At 41.9% G+C, this 17848-nt stretch overlaps 1 protein-coding gene across 1 annotated transcript; it reads right to left on the bottom strand.

Moving 5' to 3' along the window:
• Window positions 1–232: 232 nt before the first annotated feature.
• LOC310957899 (uncharacterized protein) lies at window positions 233–10830 on the bottom strand (the record flags this gene model as incomplete). Its single annotated transcript, XM_083928639.1, has 18 exons — window positions 233–1316; window positions 2010–2198; window positions 2366–2455; window positions 2630–2834; window positions 3126–3191; window positions 3388–3611; window positions 3995–4131; window positions 4383–4452; window positions 4541–4637; window positions 4764–4892; window positions 5107–5207; window positions 5685–5738; window positions 5947–6093; window positions 6197–6287; window positions 7119–7223; window positions 7309–7429; window positions 7574–7706; window positions 9019–10830. 18 exons carry the CDS (start codon window positions 10828–10830, stop codon window positions 1068–1070), a joined length of 4020 nt encoding a protein of 1339 aa, XP_083784765.1. The 3' UTR covers window positions 233–1067.
• Between the last annotated feature and the right edge of the window lie 7018 nt (window positions 10831–17848).

The following is a 17848-nucleotide window of genomic DNA, read 5'->3' as shown; positions in this document are numbered from 1 at the left end:
CACTGGTTTAAAAAAGGAAAGAAAAAGAAAAAAAACATTTGTCGGATTAATTTCTTGATCAAACGTTCTGCTTCAGGGGTTGAACTGATCTCAGATCAAGTCTGTTTGAATCACTGGGAGGAGAGCTGCAGTGAGAGAGATGTCCCTGCACAACCACTGTCTGTCAGAGCTTTTGCACATTGACTACATTCAAAGTGTTGACTGGGGAGGGAGGGTGGGAGTGTTTCTTTGTAAATTTTTTGAATAGTTTGCAGGATTGTTTGTGTTTATTCTTTCTGAGATGTATTTTGTTATGTGCCCTTCACGCCAAAGAGCGATGCAATGCATACACTTTTAAAAAAACTAAAAGGCATTTATAATCCCCCATTTAAAAAGCAAATACTTTTTACTGTGCATCTGCCTCAAATGATTATCAGACAGCATTTTTTACAGAGGAACGGCAACTTTTCCACAGTTGTCCAGTTTAAATGTACTTCCAAGCCTCTTCAGAGTTCACCTTTCATTCACTGGTTGTAAAATAAGGAGAAAGTGTCAGGGGGAAAAAAACAGTTTCTTGAAATACATTTTTTATGTTGTCATATCAATGTGTTCTGTGTGAGATTATTCAAGGCCAAATGAATGGGTTTAACGCAAAAGGAAGAAGTTTAAAGCGTTATTTATTAATACATAAAAAAGCATTTACAGCTTAGTGCTTAATTCAGCACATTAAATATTAAAATCATGGTTAAGGATAATTTAAAATTCACGATAAAAAAAACATAAAAACAAAACAGTGCAACAGTAGTTTGTCACACACTTTACACCAACCCATACTGAGAGATACATATTTGCTGTGAGTGTGAGCTTTGGGGTTTAAGTCAACCTCTGCTCTGGTCCAATGATCTCTCCAGTGTACTGTGTCCTAAATGATACCTATTAAGATGTGAACAATAGATGATGTGTGCAGCAGATCTAGCAGTTTCTCTTGACGAAATTGAAATTGGTTCAAGTGTATTTTTGTGTGTGCATTAGGCTGCATACACATCCTCATGCTGGTGGCGTTTCTCCGACATCACCTCTCTTTGCTTTTACAAGAGTGACTCAGTTCTGACAGTTTTGCTACTGTGTCTGGCATCTTTTACAGACTTTTCCTCAATCATCATCCTAGCTTTCTCTTTGTCTTCAACCCTCCTATCCAACATGGGGTTCTTCTCTTTTTCCTTCTCCTCTTTCAGCTTCTTCTCTACTTTCCTCTGTCCCTTTTCTTCTATTTTCTTCATCTCCTTCAGCTTCCTCTTGAGGGCAGACCGGTCACTTTGACTGCACACCCCCAGCGCCTGACAACAGAGAAACAGACATGGAGACATGGATTCTGTACACGTTCAGGTTAATAACCCACCAACAAAACCAGGTTTTATCATTAAATGTCACTAGATTTAAAAAGCCACTATTGGTCACAAAATCGTCTTGAAGGGACAGTTCAAATTTTAAAAATTAAAAAATAGATATTTTTGCCTTTTACCTGTAGTGCTATTCATTAATCTAGATTGTTCTGGTGCAAATTTCAGAGTGTTGGAGATATCTGCTATGGAGATCAGAGATCTGCCTTCCCATTCATTAAATGGAACAAGGCGGCCCTCAAACATAAGTTAGGTATATGGCCTGGGAGTTTGTAAGTGGGATAGCAGGAAGTTAATTTGTCAGCCTATGTGGAAAAATGGTCTCCCTAAAACTGGGAGATGGACTATTTATTTAATGCAAGTTTATCACAGTGTGATCACATTTACTATTATATATTAGGACTACTTAGTCATTAATTATCTGACTTAGAAATAAAAATATCAATATGAAAACAGGTTTTGCACATTTACTTAAACAGCGAATTAGTTAAGGAAGATATTTGATCTCAAAAAACATGACACATTAGAATACAGTTTCCCAGAGTGGTTCATTTAATGTGCTCAGTGCATCTCTGCCTACCACATTTGATAAGTCATTATGTTCCCTTCATCATCATCTTAACTGCTCACCTTGAGTTTATCACTATCCATGTTGAGAAGCTGTGTCCCATTCACACCTCTGGCGGCGAACTCAGACGTGTACTCGTCCATGTTCATGCCGATTAACCACAGACACACCTGCTGGTTGTCCCACTCCAAGATGGGTCGACTCTGCCATTGGTGATTGTTGTTGGTGGGAACTGGGTCATCGTCCAACGTCTGACAGGACACCAGAGACGATACACAGACGGAGTGAGAAAAGACAAGAAAGGAGACTGTAATTAAAAAAAGGAGAGGCGAGACTTTGGGAGAAGAAAAAAAAAAAGATTGGACCTAGAGTGCTCCATGGGAAAAAGAAGAAAGAAAAATAGAAAGGACAGACTCACCTCAGTGGAGGAAAAGGTAAAAGTGTGAGAGTGTCCGGAGAGGGAGACATGACCCACCATGCTGGAGCTGTCCACTGGAAAGCCAATACTCTGGAACCCAGAGAAAAACGCTTCACCTCTGCTGCATGCTTACATATGCATTTATTTAAAGAGATTTCTGTTTGTATGAGACAGCTAGAGTCAGAAAGTTCAGAGGAGGAGAATGGCATGCAGGGAAAGCTGTGAGCCTAACTCATATCCTTGTCACTCAATTTTTCTTCTTACCTGATCTCTTCTACGTGTGGTGGTCAGGTACGGTAAGCTGCTGCTGGACACAGACCGAAGTCTCTCCCTGCCTCTCTCACCGGCCACTTCTTTTTCTCTCCCTCGCTCTCCAAACCAGGGGAAAGGCAGGCAAGAAGGCATGGAGGTTAGTGAACCTGACGGAGAAACGCCAGCGGGCTCATCCACCAGGTCACCATACGACCCCCTGATAGGAAACAGTAGTTACATTTCAGAAATACATACCTTTAATAACCGTTTTCTGAAAATATTGTTTCTAATACGCCAAACTGTTCCTTCCCATCTATTTTCTGAATGTTTTTGCAGCGGAGCTTGTTCATAAATCATTCATAGCTGGAGTTCGACAACATTTATTCCTAATTTATGGCGGTATTTTCCGCTGTATGGAAGGATAAAGAAATGTCCCAAATTCCCTCTGTAAAAGATTGAAGACCTATTTTGCTTAATTTTGTTTGTGTGTACATGTGGCATATCACACCTGTTGTTTATGGACCTTTTGCTGCATTTCTCACTTCTCTTTTTGCTGAGAGACTTGCGGAGGCCACTGAGAAAGAAACAGACTAATCATTAAAAGTATCAGGGACGATTATAACTCAAGCACACAGTGGCAAGGAACCAGAAATTTGCTATGGCTGAAAAGGTAAAAAATAAAGTATGGCTTTTTAACGAGGAACTATGAAACGAATATATCATGACACCAAATCTAAGATAAAAGAAAGAAACGGACATAGAGCCTGCACCTGAAGTCGGGAAATTTCCTTTTGGACTTTCTGGAAGCGGAGGATTTGCACGATGATGGAGTGTCGTTAATGTAGATGGGAGGAGTGAAGACGGAGCTGGTGGGAGGTTGAGAATTGAGTGCTGAGAGAGACGAGCAACTGGACAGGTCACTTCTGCTGCTCCTTTGCATCACTGTGGAAGCACACAGCGACTGGCTCTCCTGTGGTTTCTGAACATCATCTTCCTGAAAGCAAAAGAGAACATGAGTTTCAGTCAGAAACAGCAAATGGGAGGTTGCTTTTCGTTATGCTGACTGACGCGAGGATGTGAGAGAGAGACGCGTGGACGAAGGATGACTAATGAGAAATCCTTGGTTTCGTAGGGTCAGTTACTGCACAGCTTTACCTGTCATGTGGAGGTGTGGCATGTTTACATCACGCCCCTTGATAAAAGGCTTCAGTGTAGGATACAACTGTGTGTTTCCTCACTAAGCTCCTCCGGAAGCCTCCTCTCTCATTAAGGTGCATTTAAGGAGTTGGAAGATCCTCCATGATGGCGAGGGGTAAGGATTTCCGAGGAAGCATAAGTTAGAATAATGATATGCACCTTTACAGCGTTGTCTCCTACCTGTTTTCTAAAGCTCTCTCGGAGTTTGTCTCGAGAGGGCGGGTGGCGTTTGGATTTCTGGGCCAGCTGAGCTCTGGCTATGTGAGCACTGGAGTCTAGACGTCCTGTATCAGGAACGGGAATATACCAGTCTGGACCTGGGACACAAACACAATTCCTTTTTGTAGGTAAAAAAAAAGCTCAATTTCATTAAAGGTTTCATTTTCTCCCTTAAATTTCATTATTTAAACCCGACACAAAAAGCTATGAATTCTTTCTGTTCTGAATCCATGAAAATAATCGAAAAATATAAATATTAATGGTTTTTTACTTGCCAACAGCTACACAAAGATAAAAGAGACATACAGACAACAGCCCACTCTGCAGTTACAGTAATTAAGCCGCTTACCTGTGACGGAAGGGTCCACAGAGTGGTTCTTTCTTTCAGCCGTCGACTCTTTTCTCTCTAGCTGTGCTATCTGTGATAAGCAGTGTGAAACAGTGACAACAGAGAAATGGCAGACTCAGTAAAGTAAATCCATACAGGACTAGGAAGACTCCTCTCACCTGGATTTGCAGTCTTTCAACCGTCTCTCTGTGCAGCTTATCTCTCTCCACCATTTCTGCTCTCAGATCTGCTTCTCTGTTCTCCCTCTCCTCCTCTCTGGAGGAACGTTATTTCAAAAAGCACAATTCTACTTGGTTATAAAATACACTCTCACACAGAACTTTATGAATATTATTCCACATTGTGAGGGAAATGACTGGATTGGATGGATTAGACGCATACCTGCTCTGGTATTCTCTGACCAGTCTTTTGGCCTTGCTGTATTTGATCTCTAAGCTTTCTGATTGGCTCTGGGCATCAGCCAGTCGTTGGCTCACAACCCTGCACAGTGTCTGGGCCTCTTGCCAATACCTGATAAAACAGAGTGAGGGGGCATTGACACATTCTTAACCATAATTATCTTCATAGTTTTTTTTTTAACGTGCTTATCCTTTTGCAGGCTTTAGGCTCCCACACAGTATTTAAGATATATCTGTATTTACTTATAGTCATCCATTATGTCTTCCCAGGAAAAATACACATATAATGAAAAATGGTCACAAAGCCAAAGTCCATAGCATCATACTTCTCTAGTTTGTCAGCTTTCTCCTCTCCATCTTCCACTTTTTGCTCCAGCTCCATCTTCTGGCTTCCCCAGTGCTCCTGCTGCTCATCCCATGCCTTTAACTTATAAAGAATACGTTATGCATGTTTTTATGTATATCTGCGATAAACGTCACACGCACAGGGGGAGAGAACGGACTTCTGTACGTCACATGTGCCAAAAACTATTCTTAGAGTTGGAGAAACGGTAATAACTTCAAAAAGGCTTTTGAGACAACAAAAAACGCTCACTGATCTAACACAGTTGGGGAGAAGAAAGCCAGATTTTCTACTGAAAGGCTTTTGCCAACCCAATTATGTCACAGCGGTGATTACTTCAAGGCAAAGACAGAAAAAAAAATCAGGGCTGACATGGAGTAGTGTTGGAATACGGCCCGTGTCCTAGTAACTCCACACCGAGCCATCTCATACACAGTTAAATGGGTCAGACCGTTCCAAATGTGGATGCGAAGGTAGAGTATTAAAGTGAGTACACTTATTGGTGTGTGGGTGTGTGTGTGTGTGAATGAGAGAGAGAGAGATCTCAGCTGAGTGACCTACCTTTTCTCTAGCGTGGTGAAGTTGGACTGCTCTGCTTCGTAGTTTTGACTGAAGCTAGAATGCCAGAAAGGGTGTAAAACCAATCTGATTATATTACAATTAATTGAAAGGAGATAACACTTTTACACACCTCTTAAGTGTCAAGATTCTTTCTGATGCATTGTCCTGTTTTCATTTAGTGCAGCCCTGATATCCAACAGTAGGTTTGGCGTATACTTTACTGTATATTTATGGATGTTAATTCATGTTGAATGTAAAGGACCTGCTGGTATTTGAGGCAGAGCTGGTAGTTGTCCAGTGTGGAAAGAACAGACACGTCCTCTTCATCTTCATCTTCCTCCTCTTCCTCGACCACTGATTTCTCTGACATGCTACCATCATTATCCTCATCCCAGCTTGCACTTCCCCTCTTCATATATAAAAACAAAACAGAAAACAGTACAATCAAACCACATGGAATTATTAACATGATCGAAACGCCACTGCTCTTTTAGAAAAAAAACCCAACACACCTTCTCGGATGTTTTATCCATCTCCAGGCTTTCGTTGATCAGTCGTGCCACCTCACTCTCCACGCCCTCCTTCTCTCGGCCAATCAAAAACCTGCAGCCAAACGGGGAAATCAGTTAAAGCTGTGTGCGATCACCCCATCCAGGTAAAGCACATGTGCTGCCAACTACGGTACATTTACAATGGCATAAGAAGTTATGACACAATACCCTGAGACTGCAGCTGCTATATGGAATCCAGACATCATTAACTTTATACCTGTGCTTTTCCTCCTGTGACAGAACGTCTTATGTGGAAAAAAATCCTATTGTGCTGTTGCACTATGTTGTCACCGAAAGCATTAACTGTCTTTATCATTCTCTATGTTCGTGCCTTTGCAGACACTCCCATATCCAAAATTTTGGAAGTGTTGCTGAAAATCCTCCCATCCACAAGTTTTGTTATCCGATTTCCCAAACCCCTTTTTCAGGCGACAAACAAAAAGCTCATGTGGATGTCTTCAAGAGGAAACGTTACTGTCATTTTGGGCATTCGGTTCTGCCCTCTCTGGTGTTGAAGCATTCTCTTAAAGTGTCACTAAAGGTTGGCAGATAATCTGAACACTGGCATATGTTTAGGAAATGGTTGGCAGTAATGTTAAATGTATATCATGTGTAGTTGATAGGCTAAAACATCCCAGATGTGGTTTTTAAATTTAAAAATATATATATTTATCTTGCCACCACCGTTTCACCTTTAAATAACTCAAATTATGTAACAAGTCTGGCTGTCGTTGATCAGATGGATAGTGTTTTCTTTCGTTTACTCAAATTAAATGCCAGGCCAAAAATGCAATGCAATACCTAGCCTCTAAATTTTAATGGGATCGAGCTTACGCACTGTATAAAAAAATAGTTGGAAAGACACTGAAACATGATCACTTACTTGACGAGGCCTGACGTATTCTTCAGGACTGTGGCTGCAAACAGCTGGGAGACACCGACCAAACTCACCCCATCCACCTCCACTATCTGGTCATTCACCTGAATCCTAATAAGCACAGAAACAAGACAAAACCTTGTGTTATTACAGCCACACTCCACCCAGTAAGAAACAGATTGATGTGTAAATGTACCTTCTATCCTTCTGTGTAGCTCCTCCTTCAGTGACTGTCTTGACGAAGATCCCCAATTTCTCCAGTCCCTGGTCAGCTCCTACGCCCATACCTATTATACTGATGCCCAGACCCTCATCCCCTAGTAGGAAAGGAAATCAGGAATTTACCCATAAATTGACATACAGTCCCTCTGAATTTTTTAACTAACCAAACTGATTTCCTGTGCATAGAAAGATATCTCACAACTATGCCACTACATATGAGCAAGCGCAGCCACACACACCCTTTTCTATCTCCACTTGAAAGACATCCATCCTGTCAACTCTCTTCTCCAGCTCAAACTCAGCCGAGGCGGCCACCGGGTCGATGTCCTCATTGCGTCTGTCGTACTCTGCATTAGAATAAGTGCTGTAAACCTGAAAAACAGCATTCAATATACGGTTTAAGTGACTATGACAGCCTCGGCTTATGTTGAAGGATTTTTGCAAGTGACGTTTGTATGAGGTACTTATCCATAATCAATGTGTTATCTTCAGCAGATGGCTGTCGGAACGGAAGAAAAACAATGTAATGTTGCAGATGGGGGTAGCAGCTAAACATATTTCAGCCACCTAAAAAAACTATTTAAGTGTATGCTATATTTAGAATATTTGCACCACTTTACCTTACTGTTAAAAGCCCTGTTTAAATGTACGTGAGGGGAACTGAAGATGCTCTATGCTCTTGCCATTGACAAAATCTGTCATTTTTCCTCACAGAAAAAAGGAAGTTGTTGGTCTACCGCCTTGATCAGTTAGTTTTGTTAGTTCCTAACCCTTAAACCCTAAAAAGGAACCAATCGAGGCAGAGCAGACCAACAACTCCTGTGTTCTGTGAGGATTCAATTCCCCCTGCATAAACTGGGCTGTCTGACAACAAGGTAAACTTAAATAAAAGAATATATATATATATATATATATAGTTTATTAGGTCGTCCTTTATTATGTAGCTTAAATACATTTAGCATACATCTCTTAGCTTACGTGCCCATCCTCCTGACTGCTTCTCCAAACCGGGGACATGCCGACAGCCATCACACCGACTATGGATTTATACCTCATACAGCCCCACTGTAAGACTATCCAAATCATCTCTTTAACACTAATGTGAAATTATGCCTACTGAAAATACTGTTTTGTGCATTGATAGCTTGCACATGTTCACAGCAGAGCAGACTGGATAGAGAACCATCTGCAGCTACTGACACAACAAGAAGCTGTTTATGTTGGCAAATCTGTTAAAGTGAGTCAGAGAGAGAGAACCAGGAAGTGCAGAGACTTAAAGAAAACTTTTTAAAAACAAGCATTCTTATTAGATCTTGATGTACACACACATACAAGTTCCATATGTGAGTTACTGACCACTACAACAATAGTTTGTGATGAGCCGAGACAGATCAATGCCTTACACACCCACAGGAACGTTTTCTGTGCTTTTATATATCGAGGCACCTTTTAGCTGAGTGCTGACAGAACGAAGCATGTGTAATCTTGCCTTTCCTTCTCCTCTAATAGATTAGAAACATGGCTTTGGGCTAACACTTCTTTATATGGATTTAAACACCAGTTGGTAGCGACAGTCACACAAATCTACCACGAAGAGCTTCTGTAGAGGCATGAATTTAGTTTTTTTGTCAATTAAGTGAATAATAAAAGTAGAAATGATGTATTTGTATTAGGTTTCTCTTACCTTGATTGGCGCTGAGGTGAACCTGACCTTTCTCTCTGCAACTTCTGCTGCATCCTCCTCCTCCTCCTCCTCCTCCTCCTCCTCATGATCGGTCATTTCAGGCACACCGGGAATTTCCTCATATTGCAACGAAAGAAGATTAGATTTTTCCCTTTCCTGTCTTGATTGCTCTGGATGCTCATGCACAAAAGCCTCGTTCTCAATCCCACAGACAACTGCAGATCCTGTCTGGTCCTCGTTGCCTCCTCCTATACCAGTTTTTCCATCACTGAACTGCTCCTGCTCCTCAGATGTTGAACCTTCTTCTTTCTCAGTTCTTTCCTTTTCTTGACTTTGTTTACATTCTTCTCCACCTTTCCTCTTTCCCACACTGCATGTCTCAACTTCCTTGTTATCATCCTCTTGCATCATGCCTCTCTCTGTCCTTCCAGCAGTTTCTCCCACTTCTGCAACACTATCTTTCTCCCCGTTGTCCCCCTTTTCTGTTGACTTCTTAGTCCGTGCAATGAACTGTCTGTTCTGCCCCTCCCTTTCACCCTCCCATTCTTCATTCGCCTGCTGATACTTGTCTCTTTTACATGACATGCTGGCTGATAACTCTTTCTGCTGTTCCTCTGAGGGAACAGCCGGCCTAGCTTCTCTTGCTCTCAGTTCCACTCTGTTCTCCAACGTATATAGTTCTGGTGTTTCCATGCTGGGGTCTTCAAAAACATCATCCACTAGCTCCGGCTCACTTTCTCCTGCAGCTGTGTTCGTGTACATCCCCACTTCATCCTTAATCCAGTTTTTGTCTTCTTTCTGGTCCTTTTCTTCTTCTTCATTTTCATCACTTTCCGACGACCCGTTCTTTATGTTAACTAGTTCTGCCCTCAGTGGCTCCTCTGGGGTCAAGTAGAGGTCAAGAGTTGCTGTCCTTTCTTCTTCTGTTTGTGATCCTGTGGTTTCACCATGTTTGACAAGATGGGGGGGAGATTTGTTGGATGATTCACCAGGACCATCCGACACAGGAGATTTAGGGTGCCTTGTCAGCGAGGCCTCTGCAGGAAGCTTAGGCAAGGAAATATTTATTATGGGTTGGTTTATTGATTTGTCTTTATCAAAGCCATCCTCTGTGTGCTTCCTTTTCCCACTTGTCTCTTCCTCTTTTTCCACGTGGCCCACTCCTTCCATCTCCTCTCCTTCTCCATCCGCCACCCCCTTGCTTCCGCTACCTTTCGAAACCTGCCCTCCACCACCTCCAACATCCATCACCTTAGTCTCAAACAACCTCCGGGTTACAGAGAACTTCTGAGCCAGAGCAGCTCTGTCAATAAATGCTATCTCTTCTGATCTGGATGATTTATCTTGCAGAGAAGATTCTGGAATAGATGGAGCAGTAATGTTGACCGCAGTGTTCAGAACAGATGATGAACTGCCGACTGAACGTCTGGAGGAAGTGAAAGGTGAAGTTTGGAACTGTAAGGCGGGATTATGGGGAGAAATTAGGGATATGGCGCCCAAACTCTGCACTGGACCAACATCTTGTTTTAGCTGCTGGTTGTCCATTTGCAGGAAGATGTTCTCTCTGATCTTGGTCCCCCTGGTGCTGTGGACTCTCCCTCTGCTGCCTGTGCTGGAGCTGCTGCTGGTGTGGGACATTATGGTGTCTGACAGGCTGGATGGCAGAGCAGAGCGCCGGGGAGCAGCAGCAGCTTTGGTCCCTGGTTGTAGATTGGTCGCAGTGTCGAATGAACATTTGATGGCGTGGAAGTCAGACTTATAGGTTATCCGGTGAGGCGAGGCACTTCGGCCTTTGCTGTCCGTCCGCATCATCTGGGAATGGAGGTTCTTTGAAGTGAGAATGAACTGTGGAGGCGCTTTTCACAGCTAATGAAATCACCTGGGCAAGTGTTGAACAGGTAGATAATGTTTGAAGATTTGCTGGTACAGAGGAATGAAGAGGTTGTAATTCATTTGTTTGTCATCACTCAGTCTTTAGATATTGAATCACCACAGCATCTCCTGGAAGAGAGGTTTGAGAAAAGTACAACACATTCACTAGGGTGAACTGGCAAAACACAGCAGGTCATTAATGCAAATCACTGCCGAAACAAACAAGTGTTTTTTACTTGTGACTTGCAACAGCTTTAAGAAATTCAAATTCGCAGGGTCAGTACTTCCACAGCGGGTTCGAGCACCGTCGAAAACAGGAAAAGTAAGCATCAGGTATCTTTGTAACAGAGCTGAGTCTACTTACAATTAACTTGTCTGGAGCAACAATGAAGTCTTGTCCTGTGGGTAACCGCTGCTTTCGCGGGCGGCCGGAAATTAATGGCCCATACAGGGACGCGGTAGCATGCGCATTTAATAACAGCCGCAGTGATACAGCTCTTTTCATCTATCTATCTTAATATTGTGTCATTGTGCGTCGAATAGAAACCAAAGATAGCGTTTGCTGTGTTTAATTTTGTCTACTCAATTTACCCCACTAAATGATAAACGATAGGAACAGGAGTTTACGACATCATTTGAACGCAGCAATCTCACCAACCTGGCTGGAGTGCGCGCGCAGTTTAAAGGTCGGTGACAAACGTTGGGGTCGCCTGAGCAACCGTTGCCACAAACCGCCAATTTAACTGAATAACTAGCAACAATTGTGTCATTTCCGTACACTCTTCTCGACAGCCCTTAAATTACCGTCGTAGTGTTTTGTCTGCGGTCCGCCGGTGCCGACGGCTCCCTCGCTGTGATAAATACAGACAGATGGCGACTCATGTCTCTAAATACTGTAAATGGATTATCCTCCTGTAATCCTGTGTAAACTACTCCAGTAACTGTGAAACACTGACGGTGAGCGAGTACAAGCACTGGGACAAGTTAGCCTACATTTGGAGGGTCAATTGTTTAATCTCTACCATATCATTTATTTACTTGCAGAAGCAAGTTTTTAACATTTGGTCACAGTTTTAGCCTGTTAAAATATAACCATTATGCTAAATAACCATTTGTATTAAGTTTAAAGGCTACTATAGGCTATTTTTCAGTGATACCTTCAGTTATCCCACTGTCTGTATTCCCATGTTTACTGTGTTTCTTCATAATGGCCAGTCATTTACATTTTTGGCATAATCAGTTGTATTGTACACTACTATCAAACATGCAGATTACTGCTACAAGCACTTACCTTTACCTGTCTTTCAGCATCTTTGCCAGCGTTGCCATCTGCTGTGCAGATCACTCTGAGAGGTTCCTCAGAGGTAAGCTTTGTGTGAATATTCACCTGATGCAGGTTAGTGCAGTCAGCCAGATCTCAGTGTCTACTTGTGTGAGTGTGAGTGTGAGTTTGAGTGTGAGGCAAACAGGAGCAGTGATGCAGCACCTGCTGATGTATGTGTGTGTGCCCACATACCTGTGTGTGTGTGTGTCTGTGTGTGATGCCAGTGGGTGAGTCGGTGCAGTACCTATGTCTGTCTGTGAAGCCGGCTTTTGGGGCAGATGGACTGGAGTGGACAGGACTGGACTGATCTGTGCAGAGCCAAAAGAATGGTTCTGTTCAGTATGACCTGGATCTGACTGGAGACCATTGTCCCAGGTGGCACTGGGACCTAGTTGATATAAATACTGGCCAATCACAAAAGCCTTCTTCTGAATGAGGCTAACCAAAGGAGGGAGGGAAAGTGAACTGAAGAAGAGATGGGAAATGAGGGAGTGATGTCAGGGTGGGTGGCAAAGTAGAAAATTATAGGCTGCAAGGAGGTGAGTGGGGGTAGAAATGTAACCTGGATTGTTAGGAGCAGTGTAAATGTGAAAGGAGATGGCAATCATATGAATTGAGTGCAGAGAGCAGTAAATTAAAGGTAAGAGAGCTGTTGGGGGTAATATCAAAGCCCCTCTGTTTAACTCTGTGGTGGTATTTATAATGAACAGTGTTGAAGATAAGAAATACAGAGATCTGTGTGTACCGATATAAGAGTCAATTCCCAATTCCTTCACATCAGCAGGTCACCTTGACTTCTACACACGTTTGTGTTATTCCCTCCTCAAGCTCTCATAATGATTTCTTTTTGAAGAATGGGCATGATGACAGCCCTGTTCACACACATACACACACACACACACACGCAGCAAGTATTCACAACAGTGCCATTCTGTTTTGGGTTTGTGGACAGTCTTAGTGTTGAGCTGGATGACGATGATTGAACAGGTGCGTGCAGGAATGAACCTGCGTTCACCTTTTGCAAAGCAACACCTTTTTTTAATGACTGCAAATCAAAACAACTTTTCTTTTCTTCTTGTCTTCTGTGTGGCTGCATTACTAATTATAACTTTCAATCAAAACTGCTGCTACATTAAAGCGGAAGTCGGTCACTTTTTGCTTTGCTCATATTCGCTGAAACTGTCACAACATCCTGACAGCACAGTGAGATAGACGATCTGTGAAAAAGAAGTGTAGCTCTACCTCCACCTTGTGCTCCCTGTCTACTCCTACATTGCACTGTGCACGCCGTGGAGTCCCATTCAAAGCTGAATGAAGCACCCTTCATTAAGGTGAAGGGTAGAGATACAGCGTCAAAGCTTCAGGACGAACTTCTCTCCTTCCAACGGAAACAGGAACTGTTGTAATATGAAATAATAATAATAATAACAATAATAATGTACAAAGATTAACTGTAAATAATATGCAATGCAAATAAAACTAACCATTAAGCTTATTTGGTGGCCTTTCTTTTGTTTTTTTGAAACAGTCTTGTTTTTTTTGACTTTGATGTTGTCAGCTGCTTGGTTTTTGCAACACTTTAAAATCAAACTAACCATTTTTTAAACTAAACAATCCTGTTGATCCTATATGCAAGGTAAGCTGCTCTAATTCCGTTACGTCTGCACGAGAATAGTTGATCAAATGTCTGTTTGAAGTAAGGCAACTTATTAATATGCTTTGAAACAACCACACAGAACTCGCATTTGTGACCTTTAGGTACAGTATGTGGTATTTTCTCCAGACACAAAAAAGGTACTTGAGATGTGGAATCTAGCAAATGCCATTAGGTGCACACAGAAAGGGCTCTGGAAACAGACAGAGAGCAGAAGTTGGAGGTACCTACACTAATTTTTTCACAGATCGCCTGCCTCATTGTGCTGTCAGGATATGTGACCGTCGCAGCGTATATGGAAAAAAATATATTAATCATAGAAAGTTACCGACTCCAGCTCTAATTACTGCAAATCAAAACAGACAAGTGCCTAATGTGTGGCTCTTGAACTTTCAGTCCTGCTACATTAACACTGTTGTTTCAAAGAGTCAAATTAGGTGGAAAGGATGCTTTCTTTAGACTAAGATACTGTTAGACATATGATATTAGCTTTGTGTGTGTGTGTGTGTGTGTGTGTGTGTGTGTGTGTGTGTGTGTGTGTGTGTGTGTGTGTGTGTGTGTGTGTGTGTGTGTGTGTGTGTGTGTGTGTGTGTGTGTGTGTGTGTGTGTGTGTGTGTGTGTGTGTGTGTGTGTGTGTGTGTGTGTGTGTGTGTGTGTGTGTGTGTGTGTGTGTGTGTGTGTGTGTGTGTGTGTGTGTGTGTGTGTGTGTGTGTGTGTGTGTGCCCCATATGGTTATTTGTTCAGTCAACCATATTTAGTTTCCCAGCTTCACAAGGGAATTGAACACAACCCTCTGAACATTTTAAATGCAGACACACACACACACACACACACACACACACAGTCAGTCAGCAGTTTAAATGAGTAAAGCACAATACAGCAGTTCTGCAGCTCTACGCAGTTACTTTACACTGTGCTATGAAATTGCACTTTTTATAGCTCAAGTGTTGGTGCATCTATGAATTCATAAAAATGATACTGCCACTTTGTGTCTAGATGTGTGTACTGCACATGTATTTTTTTAATACCAGTAGTAATGATGTTATGGATTTAATTCTCACCAGGGTCAAACATGATAAAAACTGATCTTCATCAGTGATGTGCTTTTGAAAGAAGCTTTCTTATTGAGGCAGAAGCCTCAGATACACATACATTGTGGGTTTTTTTTGGTAGTCACTGCAGTAGACAACTAGCCTGGGAACCAAACAAGCTCATGTTTCATTTGTATGGTAGAGCCAGGCGAGTAGACAACAAATTTAATAGAAAATATTTTGTGATTTTTGGAACCAAGTCAAATCCGTAACAGATCAAATTTAAATGGATTGGATCAGTGGATGGAAAGACACATTGTGGATACGGTTAGATACAACTTTGCTTATGTTCTCTTGCTAAAGTAATTTAGCTTTCTTTTTTCCAAAATTTTCAGATAGAGCATCTTAAAAATAGAACGGTACCAATTCTGGGACAGCTGGGGTCAACACACATGCACACACACTTTATTTTAACAATATGGTGAAAACTAGCTCAATCACCCTCAAGTATTCCACTCATGCGTGCTGAAGTGCCATTTCAAAGAGCTGCAGCAAGACAGCACACACACACACACACACACACACACACACACACACACACACACACACACACACACACACACACACACACACACACACACACACACACACACACACACACACACACACACACACTCTATCGCAACAGGTGCACAGGTGCACACATCGTAATTCACCTGATGCAATATAATAAATGGCTTTAATGATGTCAGCATGCAGGACGAAGGTAGAACAAGAGGGTCTAAGTTGGAGGAGTTTGAGATGCAACAGTATTACTCATGCCTCCCTTGTGTCTCATTTATCTTGTATGTTACAAACGCTCCTGGTCCTCCTCTTTATATTTGACCTGCCATACTTTTTCAGTGCAGACAATGAACAAGGTGCAAATCCCTAATTTTCTCTTACATCTTCCATTTTGCCTATTTTCACACATAGTATGCATGGGATATTCAGTGGTTTAAGGCAGTGCTGGATGCTCCAAACCTCTCTGCTCCCCCTTTTCTGCCCTCCCCTTCTCACTGTCTTCCTCCCTATGCTACGGTAGCTGTGCCCATCCAGTGACAGCCTACAACTCTGCTGCTGTTGTTGCTGCTGCCGCCTCTCTCTCTTCACTTGGGTTGAAACAAAACGAGAGAAAATAATGCTGCTTTGTTGCTATTCATACACCATTATATGAGGCATCATTCAAGGCCATAGCAGCCGCATCTTGCACTGATCTTTATTTAGGCACAAAAACGCCTCTGTATACAGAAACAATGTTCAGATGCAGCTTGTTTATGCTAGTTATTGTGTATGGACAACTTAATACCGACAATGCTTTGATTTCATTCATGTCCTCCTTTTTCATACCAAGATTTAAGTCTTCCTGTATATCATTATAATACTTTGATCAAGAGTATAAAGATAATGTCATACAGTTTTTTGTATTTATTGTGATAGGACACTGCATAGCTTTAATTTTGTGTGTCTTATTATTCTTAAGTCTGGAATAGCATTAAATGTTTAGATTCTCTCTGTCCTGTTGGCCACCATCAATGATATGGCTTTTAATCAGTAGTGTGTGCACAGGATGTGTCAGTGAAAAGGCCTGCTTCAAGTAAAATTGAGCAATATCCCTTCTCTGCAGCTTCTCGATTGCTGCAGTGGTTGTGTCAGTGAATTATGCCTAACAACTGATACAAAGCATTGGGTAAATAAGCGGCCCATCAATTTCTCAGGCAGTCACAGAACTGAAGACTGAAGACTAATCTGCGTCATTATTCAGTTGTCAAGACACAACCACTCTACCACTTATTCTTCTCAGTTTCTCATTTCTGGGGCCAATGTCTATCGCTTTTAGCTTTCCTGTGTAGCCAGTGGATATCCGTGGCCATTGTTTACGGTCCAATTAGTGCAAGAAAGTTGAATGTCCAACATGCTACTCTAGACTTGTGTAACACACTTCTGTGGTATTAGTCTGTATGTTAATATTTGATTTCTCATCACAACTTTTTATAGTGGTAGAGGCGCCTCTATTCTAAGATTTTTCTCCTTGATGTTGAATGTCATTATGACAGTTTTCCTGAAGTTTCAGACATGTATATACAAGTTGTTGAGGTCAAGCTTTAGGCCCAGAAGGCCTTCTCTTACCTATATGATTCATGCACTTTAAAATGCTTTGCACTTTAAATTTCTTATATATGTATATTTGTATACTTATTTGCTTGTTTTATGAGCATTGATCACGTGACTTGTCACAGGTGCTTTTAAGGAGGTGTGTCCCCCACTTTGTCTCATGTCTGATGAAGGGCTGGCGCCCGAAATGTTACATGTTGCATTAAAAATGCTATTTGGAGCTGATTCTGATGTGCGGACTCACTGTTTATTACCGTACGGTCCAATTATTAACTTGCGTAATGAGTAATGGAGTTGGAGTTGAGAAATTGCATCTCTAAAAAAAAGATATCTGCATATGATTGCAGATAAATAACAACAAAACACTAATGGGAAACTAAGTCATTATCAGACGTTAGCAAATGGGTTCTGTGATTATGTGATGTATTCTGCCTCGTTTGCTGTCCACATGGACCGTTTACCTGCATGCAGCCAAAGCCCGCTCAAACGTGATTGGTAAATACTACTGGGACTACAAACAGAAACCAGAGTTCTTACTCTACCCAAATCTTGTCCCGTTGACTACAGATTCCGCTTTCAGATGCAGGATCTGTTTATAGGGATTTGTTAGGTTGGTAGATTACTTTGGTACTTCCTGACCCAGTTCTCCCGTATTTGCATTGTTTATATTTATACCCCCCTTTTCCTCATGTTGCATGCCAACTTCAGCCTGCCTGCTATCTCACAATACCTTGGGAGGTGACTAACATCCCATTGTAATTGGCTGTATTTGAAACTGCCCATCATACTAGAAGT

This window comes from Echiichthys vipera (assembly GCF_963691815.1).
Source record: "Echiichthys vipera genome assembly, chromosome: 15".
Lineage (NCBI taxonomy): Eukaryota > Metazoa > Chordata > Actinopteri > Perciformes > Trachinidae > Echiichthys > Echiichthys vipera.
Note: the sequence above shows the minus strand (reverse complement) of the source record. Positions and strands in the feature narration are given on the sequence as shown.